The sequence below is a fragment of the Pelobates fuscus genome, chromosome 7 (assembly GCF_036172605.1).
Source record: "Pelobates fuscus isolate aPelFus1 chromosome 7, aPelFus1.pri, whole genome shotgun sequence".
In the NCBI taxonomy this organism is placed as follows: Eukaryota; Metazoa; Chordata; class Amphibia; order Anura; family Pelobatidae; genus Pelobates; species Pelobates fuscus.
Window position 1 is genome coordinate 9,988,499 of NC_086323.1, and position 14,855 is coordinate 10,003,353.

The 14,855-nt window shown below is 42.3% G+C and overlaps 2 protein-coding genes across 11 annotated transcripts in view; both read left to right on the forward strand.

Moving 5' to 3' along the window:
- PTPRF (protein tyrosine phosphatase receptor type F) overlaps positions 1-14,855 on the forward strand; it is a 965,824-nt gene that overhangs the window by 880,830 nt on the left and 70,139 nt on the right. For all 10 annotated transcript variants that reach the window (XM_063427667.1, XM_063427666.1, XM_063427670.1 and 7 more), the window contains one exon: positions 6,705-6,890. In XM_063427667.1, coding sequence (XP_063283737.1) covers positions 6,705-6,890 — 186 coding nt within the window. The remainder of the gene's footprint in view (positions 1-6,704; positions 6,891-14,855) is intronic.
- KDM4A (lysine demethylase 4A) overlaps positions 1-14,855 on the forward strand; it is a 374,420-nt gene that overhangs the window by 235,385 nt on the left and 124,180 nt on the right. The window lies entirely within an intron of this gene.

The following is a 14,855-nucleotide window of genomic DNA, read 5'->3' on the forward strand; positions in this document are numbered from 1 at the left end:
GCAAATTAGTATCAGTGCACATACTTTAAATAAAGTATAAAACATGCCATTTAGATGTAGAAGATGAGGATAATCCAGTGCGCCCCATTCTGGGTGGGTTATAGCCTAATGTTATCCATGGAATGAATACAAATAAATCTTTTCACGTCGTTTAACATTCGTGCTAGAACAAAGTCATCACTCCTAATCTTTTTATTATTATTTTTCCCCCTTTATATTCCTCTCTGGGTTTTTAGATGGGTTCTCTGTGTTACGGCATTAGTACCAGAAATCCTTTAACGAGAAGACACTTATTAATTATTAATTCCAGGGGTCACTGTATCGGATGCACTCCAATTCATCGTATTAAAATATGCTTGTTTGGTGGTGTGATTCCTATTAGTGTGTTTTTTCTGAGAAGCATTCGAGCAGCTCTCGCTTCTAACAGACTCCAGCAATCCATCGATAAATAATCTGAAATCTCTCGCAGCGGTTCTTATTGTTTCATTTTCAGTAGCCATTCTACACACAGAATGGTGATGGCTTCTAAATGGACTTGTAAAACCACATTTTTTGTTGTTTACGTGGCTCTCAGCTTACTTTATAAAACGCCTTTCCCCTAATCACTGATCAATGTCAGAAACTGCACTAATAAATATCAACGTTAGAACCTGCAGTAATATACATCAATGTCAGAACCTGCACTAATAGGCATCAATGTCAGAACCTGCACTAATAGACATCAATGTCAGAACCTGCACTAATAGACATCAATGTCAGAACCTGCACTAATAGACATCAATGTCAGAACCTGCACTAATAGACATCAATGTCAGAACCTGCACTAATAGACATCAATGTCAGAACCTGCACTAATAGACATCAATGTCAGAACCTGCACTAATAGACATCAATGTCAGAACCTGCACTAATAGACATCAATGTCAGAACCTGCACTAATAGACATCAATGTCAGAACCTGCACTAATAGACATCAATGTCAGAACCTGCACTAATAGACATCAATGTTAGAACCTGCACTAATAGACATCAATGTTAGAACCTGCACTAATAGACATCAATGTCAGAACCTGCACTAATAGACATCAATGTCAGAACCTGCACTAATAGACATCAATGTCAGAACCTGCACTAATATACATTAATGTCAGAACCTGCACTAATAGACATCAATGTCAGAACCTGCACTAATAGACATCAATGTCAGAACCTGCACTAATAGACATCAATGTCAGAACCTGCACTAATAGACATCAATGTCAGAACCTGCACTAATAGACATCAATGTCAGAACCTGCACTAATAGGCATCAATGTCAGAACCTGCACTAATAGGCATCAATGTCAGAACCTGCACTAATAGGCATCAATGCCAGAACCTGCACTAATAGGCATCAATGTCAGAACCTGCACTAATAGACATCAATGTCAGAACCTGCACTAATATACATTAATGTCAGAACCTGCACTAATAGACATCAATGTCAGAACCTGCACTAATAGACATCAATGTCAGAACCTGCACTAATAGGCATCAATGTCAGAACCTGCACTAATAGGCATCAATGTCAGAACCTGCACTAATAGGCATCAATGTCAGAACCTGCACTAATAGGCATCAATGCCAGAACCTGCACTAATAGGCATCAATGTCAGAACCTGCACTAATAGGCATCAATGCCAGAACCTGCACTAATAGGCATCAATGTCAGAACCTGCACTAATAGGCATCAATGTTAAGGACAATTATAGTCACACTGCGCAGGACAGCAATAGTCATCTTTGTAGTCATATTTGTATTTGAGCTCAGACTCTGGAGTCTCCAGACAATTTGTGAACTGTATTTAACTTTCTTTATCTTCACTCAAGTGACAGATGTTCTGAAAACCAACCAAGTGTTTGCGTGTTTGGTGTAGATGGGGGACTCTACCTAATCCCTGGTCAAAGTCGTGATGTATTGAAGGATTAAGAGGGCTGGCTACCTCCTCTCAGTGGCTGCTGGAGGGACTTTGTTGTCTCAAGCTGCAGACAAGTCAAACAATAAGTTTGCTTTGAGGCGCCACCGTGAATGTTTGAGCTTTAGAAAACCATTTTGCAATTTTTGGTCAAACATTTTGTTATTTAACTTGAGCAAATAGGGTGACTTCCATAAACTGTAAACCAGATATCTAGCATTAGCCGGAGTGACAATGAAAACTCTTAATGGAGGAATTTGCAGACAGCGTCTACCATATTTGTTGAATTTATGGGGGGTGTGACAATAATTTGATGAATACTACCAATCGCAATGCCCTGGAGTGATTAAACGAACACTCCAGACCACTACAACAGTTTAGCTTGCCTCAGTGCTCTATGTGCAAAGAGTGTGCCCTCTTTTTTTCATTTTACACAGAGTGCCGATTTCAATAGAAATTGGCAGTTGTATACATGAACCTTGTTACACCCCCTGGCTGTCAATCAGCTGGTTACATCCTGGTTTCTTTAGCTCAGTGGAGCTAAACAAAAGAGGCAGCAATTGCCCAGTACACCTGCCTTACAAAGACTTCTCATTGAGCTGCATTGGGAAGTCTGTGATTGGACAGTCACAGATGTTTAGGCGGGGTTAGAAGGGGAGGGCTTGTAAAGGCTTCAGATAAGAGATCTGTAGCTATTGCAAGCTGTTTTTAGATATACCCTCAATGAGAACATTTAGAATTAAATGAATGCATGTTTCCATTGGAGGTATATCTATTAAACAGTGATTTTATCTATTTATTTTTGTATTGAGGCAGCGGAGTGTCTCTTATTACCTTTTATTCTAATTGTATCCTGCTTTAGCCTGCATGGGGGAAACCTTAATATAGTATTATTAGTATATCTGCAAACTGTGACTGTCACACACAGTAAATATTACAAACATACGGGCATGTGTTCCCTATCTGTAATGTGAACAGGTCCTGATACATTGTGATGTCAAAGTAACTGTGTGTAAGGCCAGCTCCCACAATATCTGGTCACTGCGCACACAGCATAACACACAGCAAAATGAGATGATTATGTAGCAATCCCTGCTCTGTGTGTGGGCTCAGTTCATTGTGTACAGAGCCCACATTGAGGAAGAGCTTCCTCTGGGATTCCATAGAACAGATACACACACACACACACAGGGCATAGTCAGTTTAAAGACCATTTATTTACTGTATTGTCATAGTACAGGTGTATATACCGTTACCTGGACCTTATACCTGGTGCTAGGATTATGTACCAACTGGCCTTTACTATAGATCACATTGCTAGATTTGATTAGAACTGGACTATGTATGCAAATGGCGTCCCTCTCTGCAATCCCGCTGACCGAGATGGAATGCTGTTATCACACAGTTCCGCCAATCACAGCTCTTAGAACACTGTTTAGGTTACATGTTACTATAAATGTCTGAGTGCTAGGATAATGGGATAATTTGTAGCCGCTTGCCAGCTTTGCCCTTCTCAGTAACACTTAGAATTTAAACTTCTTGAAAGGCAGAGTCTAACAGCGCTTTCAATTTCACTCCATATAAATTTTAAGGTTTCTTTTTTATAGATTCCCTATAATAATCGCTTCTTTGTTCTTTTGTCATCTAATTTCTAGCTTATTGGAGCCATAAAACAGTGAATCACAAAATGTCCAAACGAGGCTGATTCTTTTATTTAGCTGTACATGTAATTGCACGGTGGGTTGAGTGACTGGAGCAATGCTGAATGAATCCAGATGTTGCAATCACTTGTCTTTAGTACTCCATTACTTCTAGCTCCAGCCTGCCTCTTCCAAGTCATTGTGCTCTCTGAGATGTCCTTCTGCACATCACGTTTGTAAGAAGTGATTAAAGAAACACTTCATACACCATAACCACTACAGCGCTCTGCTTTTATGCTCCCACTGTAAGTAGTCAAACCGCTTGACTTCATATCTGGAGTCTGCATCCTGCCTAGGATCTTCTGTTAGCTGTACTGAGCTAAGCCCAGCGATTCAGAACGTCGGCTGGTCACTCTCAGCCAGCGACCTAAGCCTTGCACCAGCGAGCTTAGCAGAGACGAAGAGCTTCTCTCTTTCTGTTGGGTGTAGGAGAGGAAGGAAAAGGTGTTCAATAAAAGTTTGATTACTTACTCTTGGCACCATAACCACTGTAGCTCCCTGCAGCACCCGTTACTTTAGTAGAAGATCTTAGGCCTTCGTCCATCTCCATTCATCCAATTTAGATACTGGAACCTTTGCGTGTGACACCGTAGCAAGGTCCGGTATTCTTCTTTATGATCTTTGGAGGAACACAAGTAAACCTCCTGCCCCTGTGTGCATGCATTACCCATTGTACAGCGCTACGGAATCTGATGGCGCTATATAAATAATATAATAATAATAATAATAATGTTACACTGCCACCACATTATTCACCGGTTAACTTCTTGCGTTGAAAAAACATTGTAACTCATAAAGCGCCTACTAAGGAAATGTTGGTAAACGAGAATAATTAATGTTAAGTGTGGTGTAGCCGTGCCGTGATTATGTCTACCCTCTCTGATGACTTCCCTGAAGACCTGGACCCACAATCTGCATTTTATTCTATCTCTATAAGTGGTGGAAGTCTTCGATCTGCCATGTTGTGTCCTGTTCATCAACTTGTGTTTGTGTGAGATTAATCAATAGGACAGGTCTGTAGCGCATTAATTACTCCAAGAGATGTCTCTCGCCTCTTAAAAAATAAAACGACCTGCTTAAGATTAATTACCTTTTCACCAAAGTTTGCAGAGAATGCCCCGGAGAATGCCGCTGGCTGCAGCTCCTCTGGATGGCAGTTGAGTGCATTTGAAGAGCAGTGAAGCATTTCTCGCAGTTACACTGTCTCTGTAACAGATTTGTTGTTGAATTCACAGCGTCACTGAAAGTGATCTAATACAGCTTTTTGCAGGTCCACAAAGTTCCTCTAAAAAAAGGGGAAAACAGCTCATTTTGTTAGCAATACATGTGACGTCTCACCGCCCCTTTACCCCCAAATCTGCATGTGCACCTCGTGCCCTGTTATAACAAAGTGTGACAATGACATAAAAATGCGCGGTGCATGAAATGGTTATTAGTTACATTTATTTAATGCACCATAACAACCTCTGTGAAAACCCTTGTGATTTCCAGTAAATGCAGTTCCCTCATTTTTTATTTTTGAATTTGCATAATTTTAGTAAATATTTAGCATAATACATTAGAAAATTGAGGGCCGGGTTGGCATTTTCTGAGTCTGAATACACTTTTTAGAGCTTATTCTGCTAATATTTCGATTCTATCTCCATCTTCCTATTTACAGATAGCTTTACTGTTTTAGGGCCCTACCTTAAAATGTCAGATTTTGGGGCTCATCTAGCAATTTCTATTTGCACCCACAGTAGTGTACCGCGATGGGTGTAGGAAAGGGCCAGGTGAATTCTCCTACTCAAGAAAGGAACAAGGGTCTTCTGTTTATATTGTCCCTCAGGGGTCCATAACTTACCATCTGAAATACTCCTACGCCTCTCCTCCACGTTCATCGTTAATTGGGGGTAAGAAATCCTGCCTCCGTTTTTTATTTATTTATCCGTATCCCAGGACGCGGCTTTTTAATTTCTGAATAGTAGTTGAAAGTTATGGCTGTGTCGCAGCAGCTTAATGTGTATTTATAGCTCTCCTCCGTGCCAAACATTTGTTTCAGAGGCAGCAGGACAGCGGCTTTGCATATCAGCCACTCAGCTGTGCTTTTCAGCTCTTTGTGATTTTGAACGTATTTAAATTAGGAGGGAGAATGGCTCCCAGGTACCCACTCCGACCGCGCTTCCAGCCTTCTCTTGAAGGCCTTTTATTTAAGGACCACTGAGAACTTTGAAGAGAAATCCTAGGATGATAAAGAGATGCTGAGGGGTTTTGGAAATGCACAGTATAACCCAACTTTGCCTTTTGACCTTTGAACACATAGCAAGTCAGGACAATACTGACGTGTTTTTCACACCTTGTACATGCTGACATACACTGAGTGTGCTCAAACTTCATTAAAAGAATGTTTTGATGACGAGATTCGGTGTAGCCCATAGGAAGTGTCTTATGGAGATTCCAGCACTCAAACAGTAAATAATTAAAATTTCTAACAACTACAGCTAACAATGTCCATGAAAACATAGGGTGTGCATGGTGTGGATGTGGTTATGTTGATTTAAAGGGAAACTAACGGCACCCCTTTAACTCTGCAATGTAAATCACTGCAGTTTTAAGAAAGTGTTTACATTGCAGGGTTAAATCCACCTTTAGGGGTGTTTTTCATGACAGCCACTAGAAACACTTCCGTAGCACTGAGCGAGTAAAACTCGGTCACATGACACAGAACTTTGAGTATAATGCTTTATTTTGTGGAATCTTGAATGCACCACTGCATATCAGGTCCCCAATGATCCTCATAGAGGATTGGACCATCGCAGAGGTAGCCGCGCCACCTCCATGATGTCGCGGGAATCGGAGAGTTGATCAACGCTTTGGGAACCTCTGTGTTGGAAGAGGATAAATAACACTGGGATTTTGGCAATTTTATGGTAAATGGGAAGGGAGAAATACATGATCTGTGACATTGCTTGTAAATGTGGGCTATCATTTTGTCTAATAGTGGATATGTGACTTGAGGCATTGTCGGTAATTATGGACAATCCTTTAACAGGATCTCTTATGTTTTACAGAACAGCTGCCCCTGGGATTCCCGGTCATCGACATGGGGCCCCAGCTCAAGGTGGTGGAAAGGACTCGAACTGCTACCATGCTGTGTGCCGCCAGTGGAAACCCAGACCCCGAGATCTCATGGTTCAAGGATTTCCTCCCTGTGGACATTGCAACCAGCAATGGGCGTATTAAACAGCTGCGCTCAGGTAGGAATGTAATCTCTCCCACTGTGGACATAACACCCGCCACATGGTGGTAATCACCAGGGATCTGCAGTCTGTAGGAGACTCCTGGTGATAATCACTGTGGATCTAAACTATGTAGGAGACTCCTGGGTCTAAACACTGTGGATCTAAAATATGTAGGAGACTCAGGGCCAAAAACTCTAGGCATGTGATATGTTTAGGAGACTCCAGGAACAAATCAACAAAACAAGCTGCATAAGATTAAATCCCAAAGTAAGATGTATATTACACTTAGTTTCCAACATTAACACAAACGTTCTGCTATTCTGTGTGTCCTGTATAGTTTCCACCAGTAATTTAAAGAAGTAAACCTCCAACACTCGGTAATTCCAGGTTTAGTGTGAGTTTTATTCAGCCATCCCAAATGACAGGCAACGTTTCAACAAGATGTGTGTCTTTATCAAGCCTGTCATTTGGGATGGCTGAATATAACATTGGACCTGAAATTAGTTGGAGATGTATTTTCGTTGAATTAGTTTTGGATCCTTGCAGCAGGAACCTTTACTAACGGCACAGGTACCAAAAATTTGTGTGCTTGAATAGTGCTCGTATGTACCTAGTTTTAGTTTCCACTAGTAACAGACATGTTCGGTATAATTCGCACCAGTGACAGAAACGTTCTGTTATTCTATACTGTCTCTGTTCCCAGATTTCTCCATTTATCAATGAACCAGCTATTTATCTGCAGTTGATTTATTAACAGATACACGTTTGGGTAATTTCTTTGTGATAGCGCTGTTGGTACGAACCCCGAATCCTTTTCTTTTTGTTTCAAACAACCTGTGGCTAACAGTTTATCTGCTTGTATCCTGCGTCCTGATAACTGTATCACTGCTTTGATGGACTCCAGCAGATTGGCCATGTACTTCCTTGGTGACTCTGGTCCATTAAGCCAGTCACTGCTTACAGACACAGCTGGAGTGTTTAGATAGGGGGGATGATAAGCTACTGAAGAGAGCTTCCATCTTTCACGTCATCCAACCTGTCGCATTCTTTAGCGATGTGTCTTTTAAACTTCTATTTAAGTGTATCTTCTTAATCTATATAAAGGTCAGCACAGCAGGTACCATCGGTCTTTGACAAACTTTATTATGTTAAGTCTGTGTAATTACTGAACTGATTCAGACGCCTAGATTAGGCCTCGGCTCCCAACACTCACTGAAACAGAGGAGGGGGGAGTCTAATTACATTTATAAATTCACTGCTTATGGTGAACACCACCGTGACCTTTAGCAGCTCCCTCCCGCAAACAGGTCGTAATCTTGCTATGTTTGTGCGCAAAGAAAATATCACCCTCGTTAATTATTTTTAGCAGCACTAGGCAACAGGACGAGAGTTGTAGCACGAAAGGCCAGCGTTATCATTATCATCTGCTACATCAACACCATAATTAAAGCTGTGAACGCGAGGATCTGTGGTCACGTGGATTGAGCCTTGTGTCCCGTCTGCTCGTTTCCACTTGTGAAACACGGTGACATTAAAATACAAGCAAAACGTTGAGCCTAATCCTGAATATTATTGGAAACTGTATCTTCATTTTTATCTTTTTGCTGCAGAAACGATCTTTAACCACCCGGTTTGTTGTGTTCACATTGTAATTGTAAAATATCCTCTGTGTGAAATATAAGAGAAAGAAATGAACTCCTCTTTGTGGAAGAGAATGTCAAGCTAACAACATCAACCAACAGTCTAGGGTTTCCCAAAACCAGCGTTTCTGCAGTAAATTTATTAATTCTGCATCGGTTCAGGAACAGATTGAGTGCTCCGCTTCTGGTGTGAAATCAGTTCAATTGTAACTGCGATCCCCCAGGAGTCGCCACGATTACTTATGTAATGTCACAATGAAAGCATATGATTGCCACATACAATGAATTGACCGTTCAAACCTCAAACCAACAGATTACGGAATTAATAGGGCCTTACAAAATGATCTGCCAGCCCTTGTGTGGTCATTTGCAATATGGTGGGCCAGTAATAGTTAGAGTTGGCATTTCTCATGATGCCCAACTACAAACACAATGTAAACATATCATGGAAAATGCAGCCGAGGATTGGGCCTTTTCACTAAAATCTTAATTGTAGTGAATTGGAATCCGAATGATAAAATGTAAAGGAAATAGCAAAGCAGCGATTATAACGAGATCATTTTTCAAATTCAGAGATTTTAGCCTAAATTGTTCCATTTGGATACTAATTCAGTTTGTTAGTAAATAAACCCAAAGGCGATGCTGGGGGGAGGGGGAGAGGGGGCTTTAGGGGCTTAAACTCCAGACGTGTGACTCTTCATCCGTGAATCTCAACAGGTAGCCGAGGGAGCAGGAAGATATTAGTATTTTCTTTATTTTATTTTTTTTACTTAAAACAGCCGCCTGATGTATAAAGAAAGATCGCTAGTCACCGCTCCCCCTGGAAACGAAGGTGAAGGGAGCGGTTCCCACCAGGTAACTTTTCCAAAAGGGAACAGGAGTTTTCTGCACACCCCTCTGCTAGGTAGGTAGCGTGGCGGGATTGTCTGAGCAGCGTTTGCTTATAATTTCATTTACCCTGGCTAGCATCCATAGCAGCTGTTCATAACATGGAGAGATTCTACATACTACAAGGCAGCTCTGTGCAACCAGGGATCCAGTCGATCTAACACAGGATGGCGGACATGGTAGTCCCTGGCACAGTGTGCCGACTGGATCTGTTTAGAACAGAGGGAATTTATTTTGCTGTCTTAATCCATTTCTGTTCATCATCATCTCATATCAACTCGCCCTCCAATTACAAAAATAGCAGTGACGTCTGATCCACTACAAAGATCAGATATTGATTAGCCGATAGGATTATAGCGGATTGCATGATAGAAATCAGATTTTTGCATATCTCTTCCCAGCACACTGCAACAAGCAGCTAATTAAACTCTCTTAACGAGTGTCGTTAGTATTAACACTTTGAGTGACAGGCGGCTGTATTCACAAAAGGTTAATGCCATCTGTTGATAAAAGATGCAGTAAATTGTGAATCAAAGATTGAAATTACACTCTCCGTAGATCTTCATAATTATTTTTCTTTTAATTATACTGTAATTAAACTATTGAGGAAAAGTGACAGTTTTGTGATTATTTATTTGTTTATTTTTCGAATTAGATTTTATTTTATTTTTCTCAATTCAGGTTTCTATTACAGGAGAATAACATGATCTGATATCACATTTAATCACCGACACTGAGGAAAAATATATAATAAACATAAATGCTATATTCTAGGGGACTAATGATCTAAAAAAAGCCTTCATTTATTTTATTAGCATTGGTGATTAAAGGGTAAATCTTCCTAACTGGAAAATGGCACAATGTCAGTGGGGATTATCTACTAAAGTGTGAATTGTCCCATTTAACAAAGAAACTGCAAAATGTGTGTGAAAACATCTCAGCTGATAAACCGACTCAAATTTAGTTATTTTCGCACTTTGGCATCTTTTGGTCTAAATTTTGCTGTTTATTTTTGCCCAATTCTGCGTTCAGTAAATAAAGCCAGCCCCTCCATTCTCAGCGCACAGCCATCCAGCCATGCATTACGAGGGAGAGGTACGATAAACACTTCATTTATTCTAATTAAATCCTTACAACACAAATACAAATGTAATTTCCTTAATGGAATAGCAGAAGAGATGCAGTGACGTGCTGATATATATTCATAATGCAAATGTGTAGATCTCTCAATGAATGCAAGCTTCCCCCAGCACGACGACAAATAATGTTCCACTCATCGCACTCATCAAGACTAATGTAGAGAGAAGGATCTGATTCATCAATGTCCTTGGACTACAATCCCCATCATCCTCAGTCTTAGACCATATCAGTTGGCGTGGCTAAGACTGCCAGATTCAGCTGGAAGATTCATCACTGCTACCTGCTGGTGGGCAACATATGAAAAGTGCTGCCCTGCAGTATATAGACGTTAATTTCATTAAGGAACACTATAGGCACGCAGAACACTTCAGCTCATGGAAGTGATCTGGGTGCAGTGTCCCTGTCCTCTTTAGTCCTGCAATGTAAATCATTGCGGTTCGAGAGAAACTACAATAATTACATTGCAGGACTAAGATAGCTCTACCAGGCAGCCACTGCTTGCTAAGTGACTTTAGGTCAGCTAACTAAAACTGGACGTCCTCACGCTCTGCATGAGGACATCCAGAGCTGGTGAAATTCACATTGGAAAGCATTGCAGCAATTCTTTCCTATGGGAAGGGCCTATCCGTACATGCGCATTAGCCCACCCTCAGGTTACATAGGAGGAGGCGGAGCACCCACCCAGTGCCGAGGGATATCAGCGCTGGAATCGGGTGAGTACAGTAAGGGTGTTAGGGGGGCGCGAGGGAAGTATGGTGTAAGGAATAATCAAGGGCTATACAAGCTGTGTAGAAGAGGGAATTGCAATACTTTGCTCTTAGTGCCACATGCAGCCTGAAATAAGAAACATTTCAATAAACTTTACAGGATCCCATGTATCCCCTGATTGTTTAAAAGGGGACATGTCTCATCTCTGGACTTAAGGGACACTCCGCTGCCCAAATACAAAATGTAATAAAACACTGTTTAGTAAATATACCCCAAACAATAACTGCATGCTTTTAATTATGCATATTTTTCATTGGGTTTATGTCTAAAAGCCTCTTGCAAAACCTGCAGGTCTCTTGTCTGCAGCCTTTACAAGCCCTCCCCTTCTAACCCCGCCCAGACTTTCTGTCACTGTCCAATCACAAACTTCCCAATGCAGCTCAATGAAAAGTTTGCTTCTTGAGTTTATCTCCACCGAGCTAAACAAACCAGCAAGTAACAGGACTGGCTGTTTGAAAGCTGGAGGGTGTAACAAGGTTCATGTATAAAAGTGCCAATTTCCATTGAAATCTACACTTTTTGCAAAATGAAAGTAATAGGACACACTCTTCACACACACATCTTTTCAGCAAGCTAAAGTGCTTTAGGGATCTGGAGTGTCCCTTTAACAGCATTAAAAAAACATTGACAATTGCCTAGTACTTGTGTTAATCTTTTTTTTTTTTTTTCTGTGTGATGATATATATATATTTTGTTTTATCCCAAAATTTAAATGAACACTATTATCACCAGAACAACTACAGCTTATTAAATTTGTTCTGGTGAGTAGAATCATTCCCTTCAGGCTTTTTGCTGTAGACGCTATCTTTTCAGAGAAAACGCCGTGTTTACATTACAGCCTAGTGATAACTTCACTGGCCACTAACAGATGGCTGTTAGAGATCCTTCCTGGGTCATGGCTGCCTAAAATGCATCCAAACATTCAGTATCTCCTCCCTCTGCATGCAGACACTGAACTTTCCTCATAGACAGGGCCGTCTTTAATATTGATTGGACCCTGGGCAAAGCATTTGCTTGGGCCCCCTGGTACCCTCTCCCCAGGTGTGCAATCACGTCCTCCACCCCAACGCAGTGGCAGACCTAAAGTAGAGAGGTGCAAGAATTTTTCTGAGCCTCCCTATTGCACGGGTGATTGAAAGGTAGTTCCTCATCTGTCGTGCAATATAATTTTGGTGTATAACACAGACGTGTGTTTGTACGTAGTGTTGGAGTTTGAATACAGGGGTGTATTTATATGTAGTGTTAGTGTGTGAATGCTGCGATGTATGCACATATACACACACACATAGATATATATATATATATATATATACACACACACACACACTGAAACACATGCAGACACAGAGATATACACACTGGCACACATGTAGATATACAGACACATATACACACATGCAGATACATAGACACACACAGATACACCGAAACACACAAAGACAGCATACAGATATGCACTGATACACATACAGACACACAGATATACAGACACACATAGACCGACAAACTGACACATACATACTGACATATGGACACCGACACATACACTGACATACATGCTGACACACACACACAGACACATACCGAGACATACTGACATACATTCACAGACACACACAGACCTACTGACAGACACACAGACATACTGGCACACACAGACACATACTGACACACAGACAGACATAGTGGCACACACACACACAGACATACTGATACCCAGACATACATACTGGCACACACACAGACAGACCTACTGACAGACACACACACAGATCTACTGACAGGCACACAGACAAACTGACACACACACATACCTACTGACACACACACACACATACCTACTGACACACACACACACAGACCTATTGACAGACACACACACAGACAGACACACAGACAGACTGACACACACACACAGACAGACTGACACACACACACACACAGACTGACACACACACACACACACACACAGACTGACACACACACACAGACTGACACAGACAGACTGACACACACACAGAGACACACACAGACCTACTGACAGACATAAACACACACATACTGACATACACATGGGCAAACTGTAAAGCCCCCCTCCAGTTTCCTACCTTCCCTGGGGTTCAGTGTGCTGCCTCGGGTGGTTGGAAGTTGGGGACTGGCTCTCTTTGCTCAGTCCCCCTCCTCGCTGCCTCCTGGCTCAGCCTCCCTCCCGCGCGGCTCGTCATCTCTGAGGGAGGAAGTGACTCACCGACGTCACTTCCTCCCAGGCTGCCGTAAAGCAGGAGGCCGGTCGTGCTGTTAAAGGGCCACAGCATCCGACCGGGCCCCTGCTGAAAAGTGCTCACCGGGTGGCCCTAAGTGTATTGGCCACCCAGTGAGCCCCCTTAGAGTATGGGCCCCGGTGCAGCCGCAATACAAGCACCGCGGGCCCGTGGGTGGGGAGGGAATTTTTCTTATGCAGGCAATGGGCGGCGGGGCCACGGGGCAGCTGCTTTGGGCCCCCCAGGAGTAACTGGGCCCAGGGCAGCTGCCCTGTTTGCCCCGCGTTAAAGACGGCCCTGCTCATAGAGATTCATTGATTCAATTAATCTCTATGAGGAGATGCTGATTGGCCACGGCTGTGTTTGGCCCTGTTCCTGCCCCGCCTCATTGCTGATTTCAGACAATCCAATGCTTTCGCTAGAGGTAAGCATAGGATTGGTGAAATCTTAAATTCTGATGATGACAGCAAGGAGGCAGATCAGGGGCGGGGCCAGCATCGGCAGACACGTGCTCCGCACCTAAATGGTGTTTTTAACACTATGGGGACAGGAATATATGGTTTTGTTCCTGACTTATAGTGTTCCTTTAACCCCTTAAGGACACATGACTTGTGTGACATGTCATGATATCCTTTTATTCCAGAAGTTTGGTCCTTAAGGAGCTAAGATCTAGCAAATAACATCATAACCCAGTTTAGGTAAGACACAGCCAGGGTACACAATGGAAATGAAGACGAGCAGCCGAAATGGTTCTCTTCCTCTCTGTATGCTCTCTCTATACTGACTGCCAGGTGTAAAGGGCGGAGCTTATAACAATGATTGACAGGGAGCTAAGATGGAGGTGGCTCTCTCTATACTGACTGCCAGGTGTAAAGGTTGGAGCTTATAGCAATGATTGACAGAGAGCTAAGATGGAGGTGTCTCTCTCTATACTGACTGCCAGGTGTAAAGGGCGGAGCTTATAGCAGTGATTGACAGGGAGCTAAGATGGAGGTGGCTCTCTCTATACTGACTGCCAGGTGTAAAGGGCGGAGCTTATAACAATGATTGACAGGGAGCTAAGATGGAGGTGGCTCTCTCTATACTGACTGCCAGGTGTAAAGGGCGGAGCTTATAACAATGATTGACAGGGAGCTAAGATGGAGGTGGCTCTCTCTATACTGACTGTCAGGTGTAAAGGGCGGAGCTTATAACAATGCTTGACAGAGAGCTAAGATGGAGGTGGCTCTCTTTATACTGACTGCCAGGTGTAAAGGGCGGAGCTTATAACAATGATTGACAGG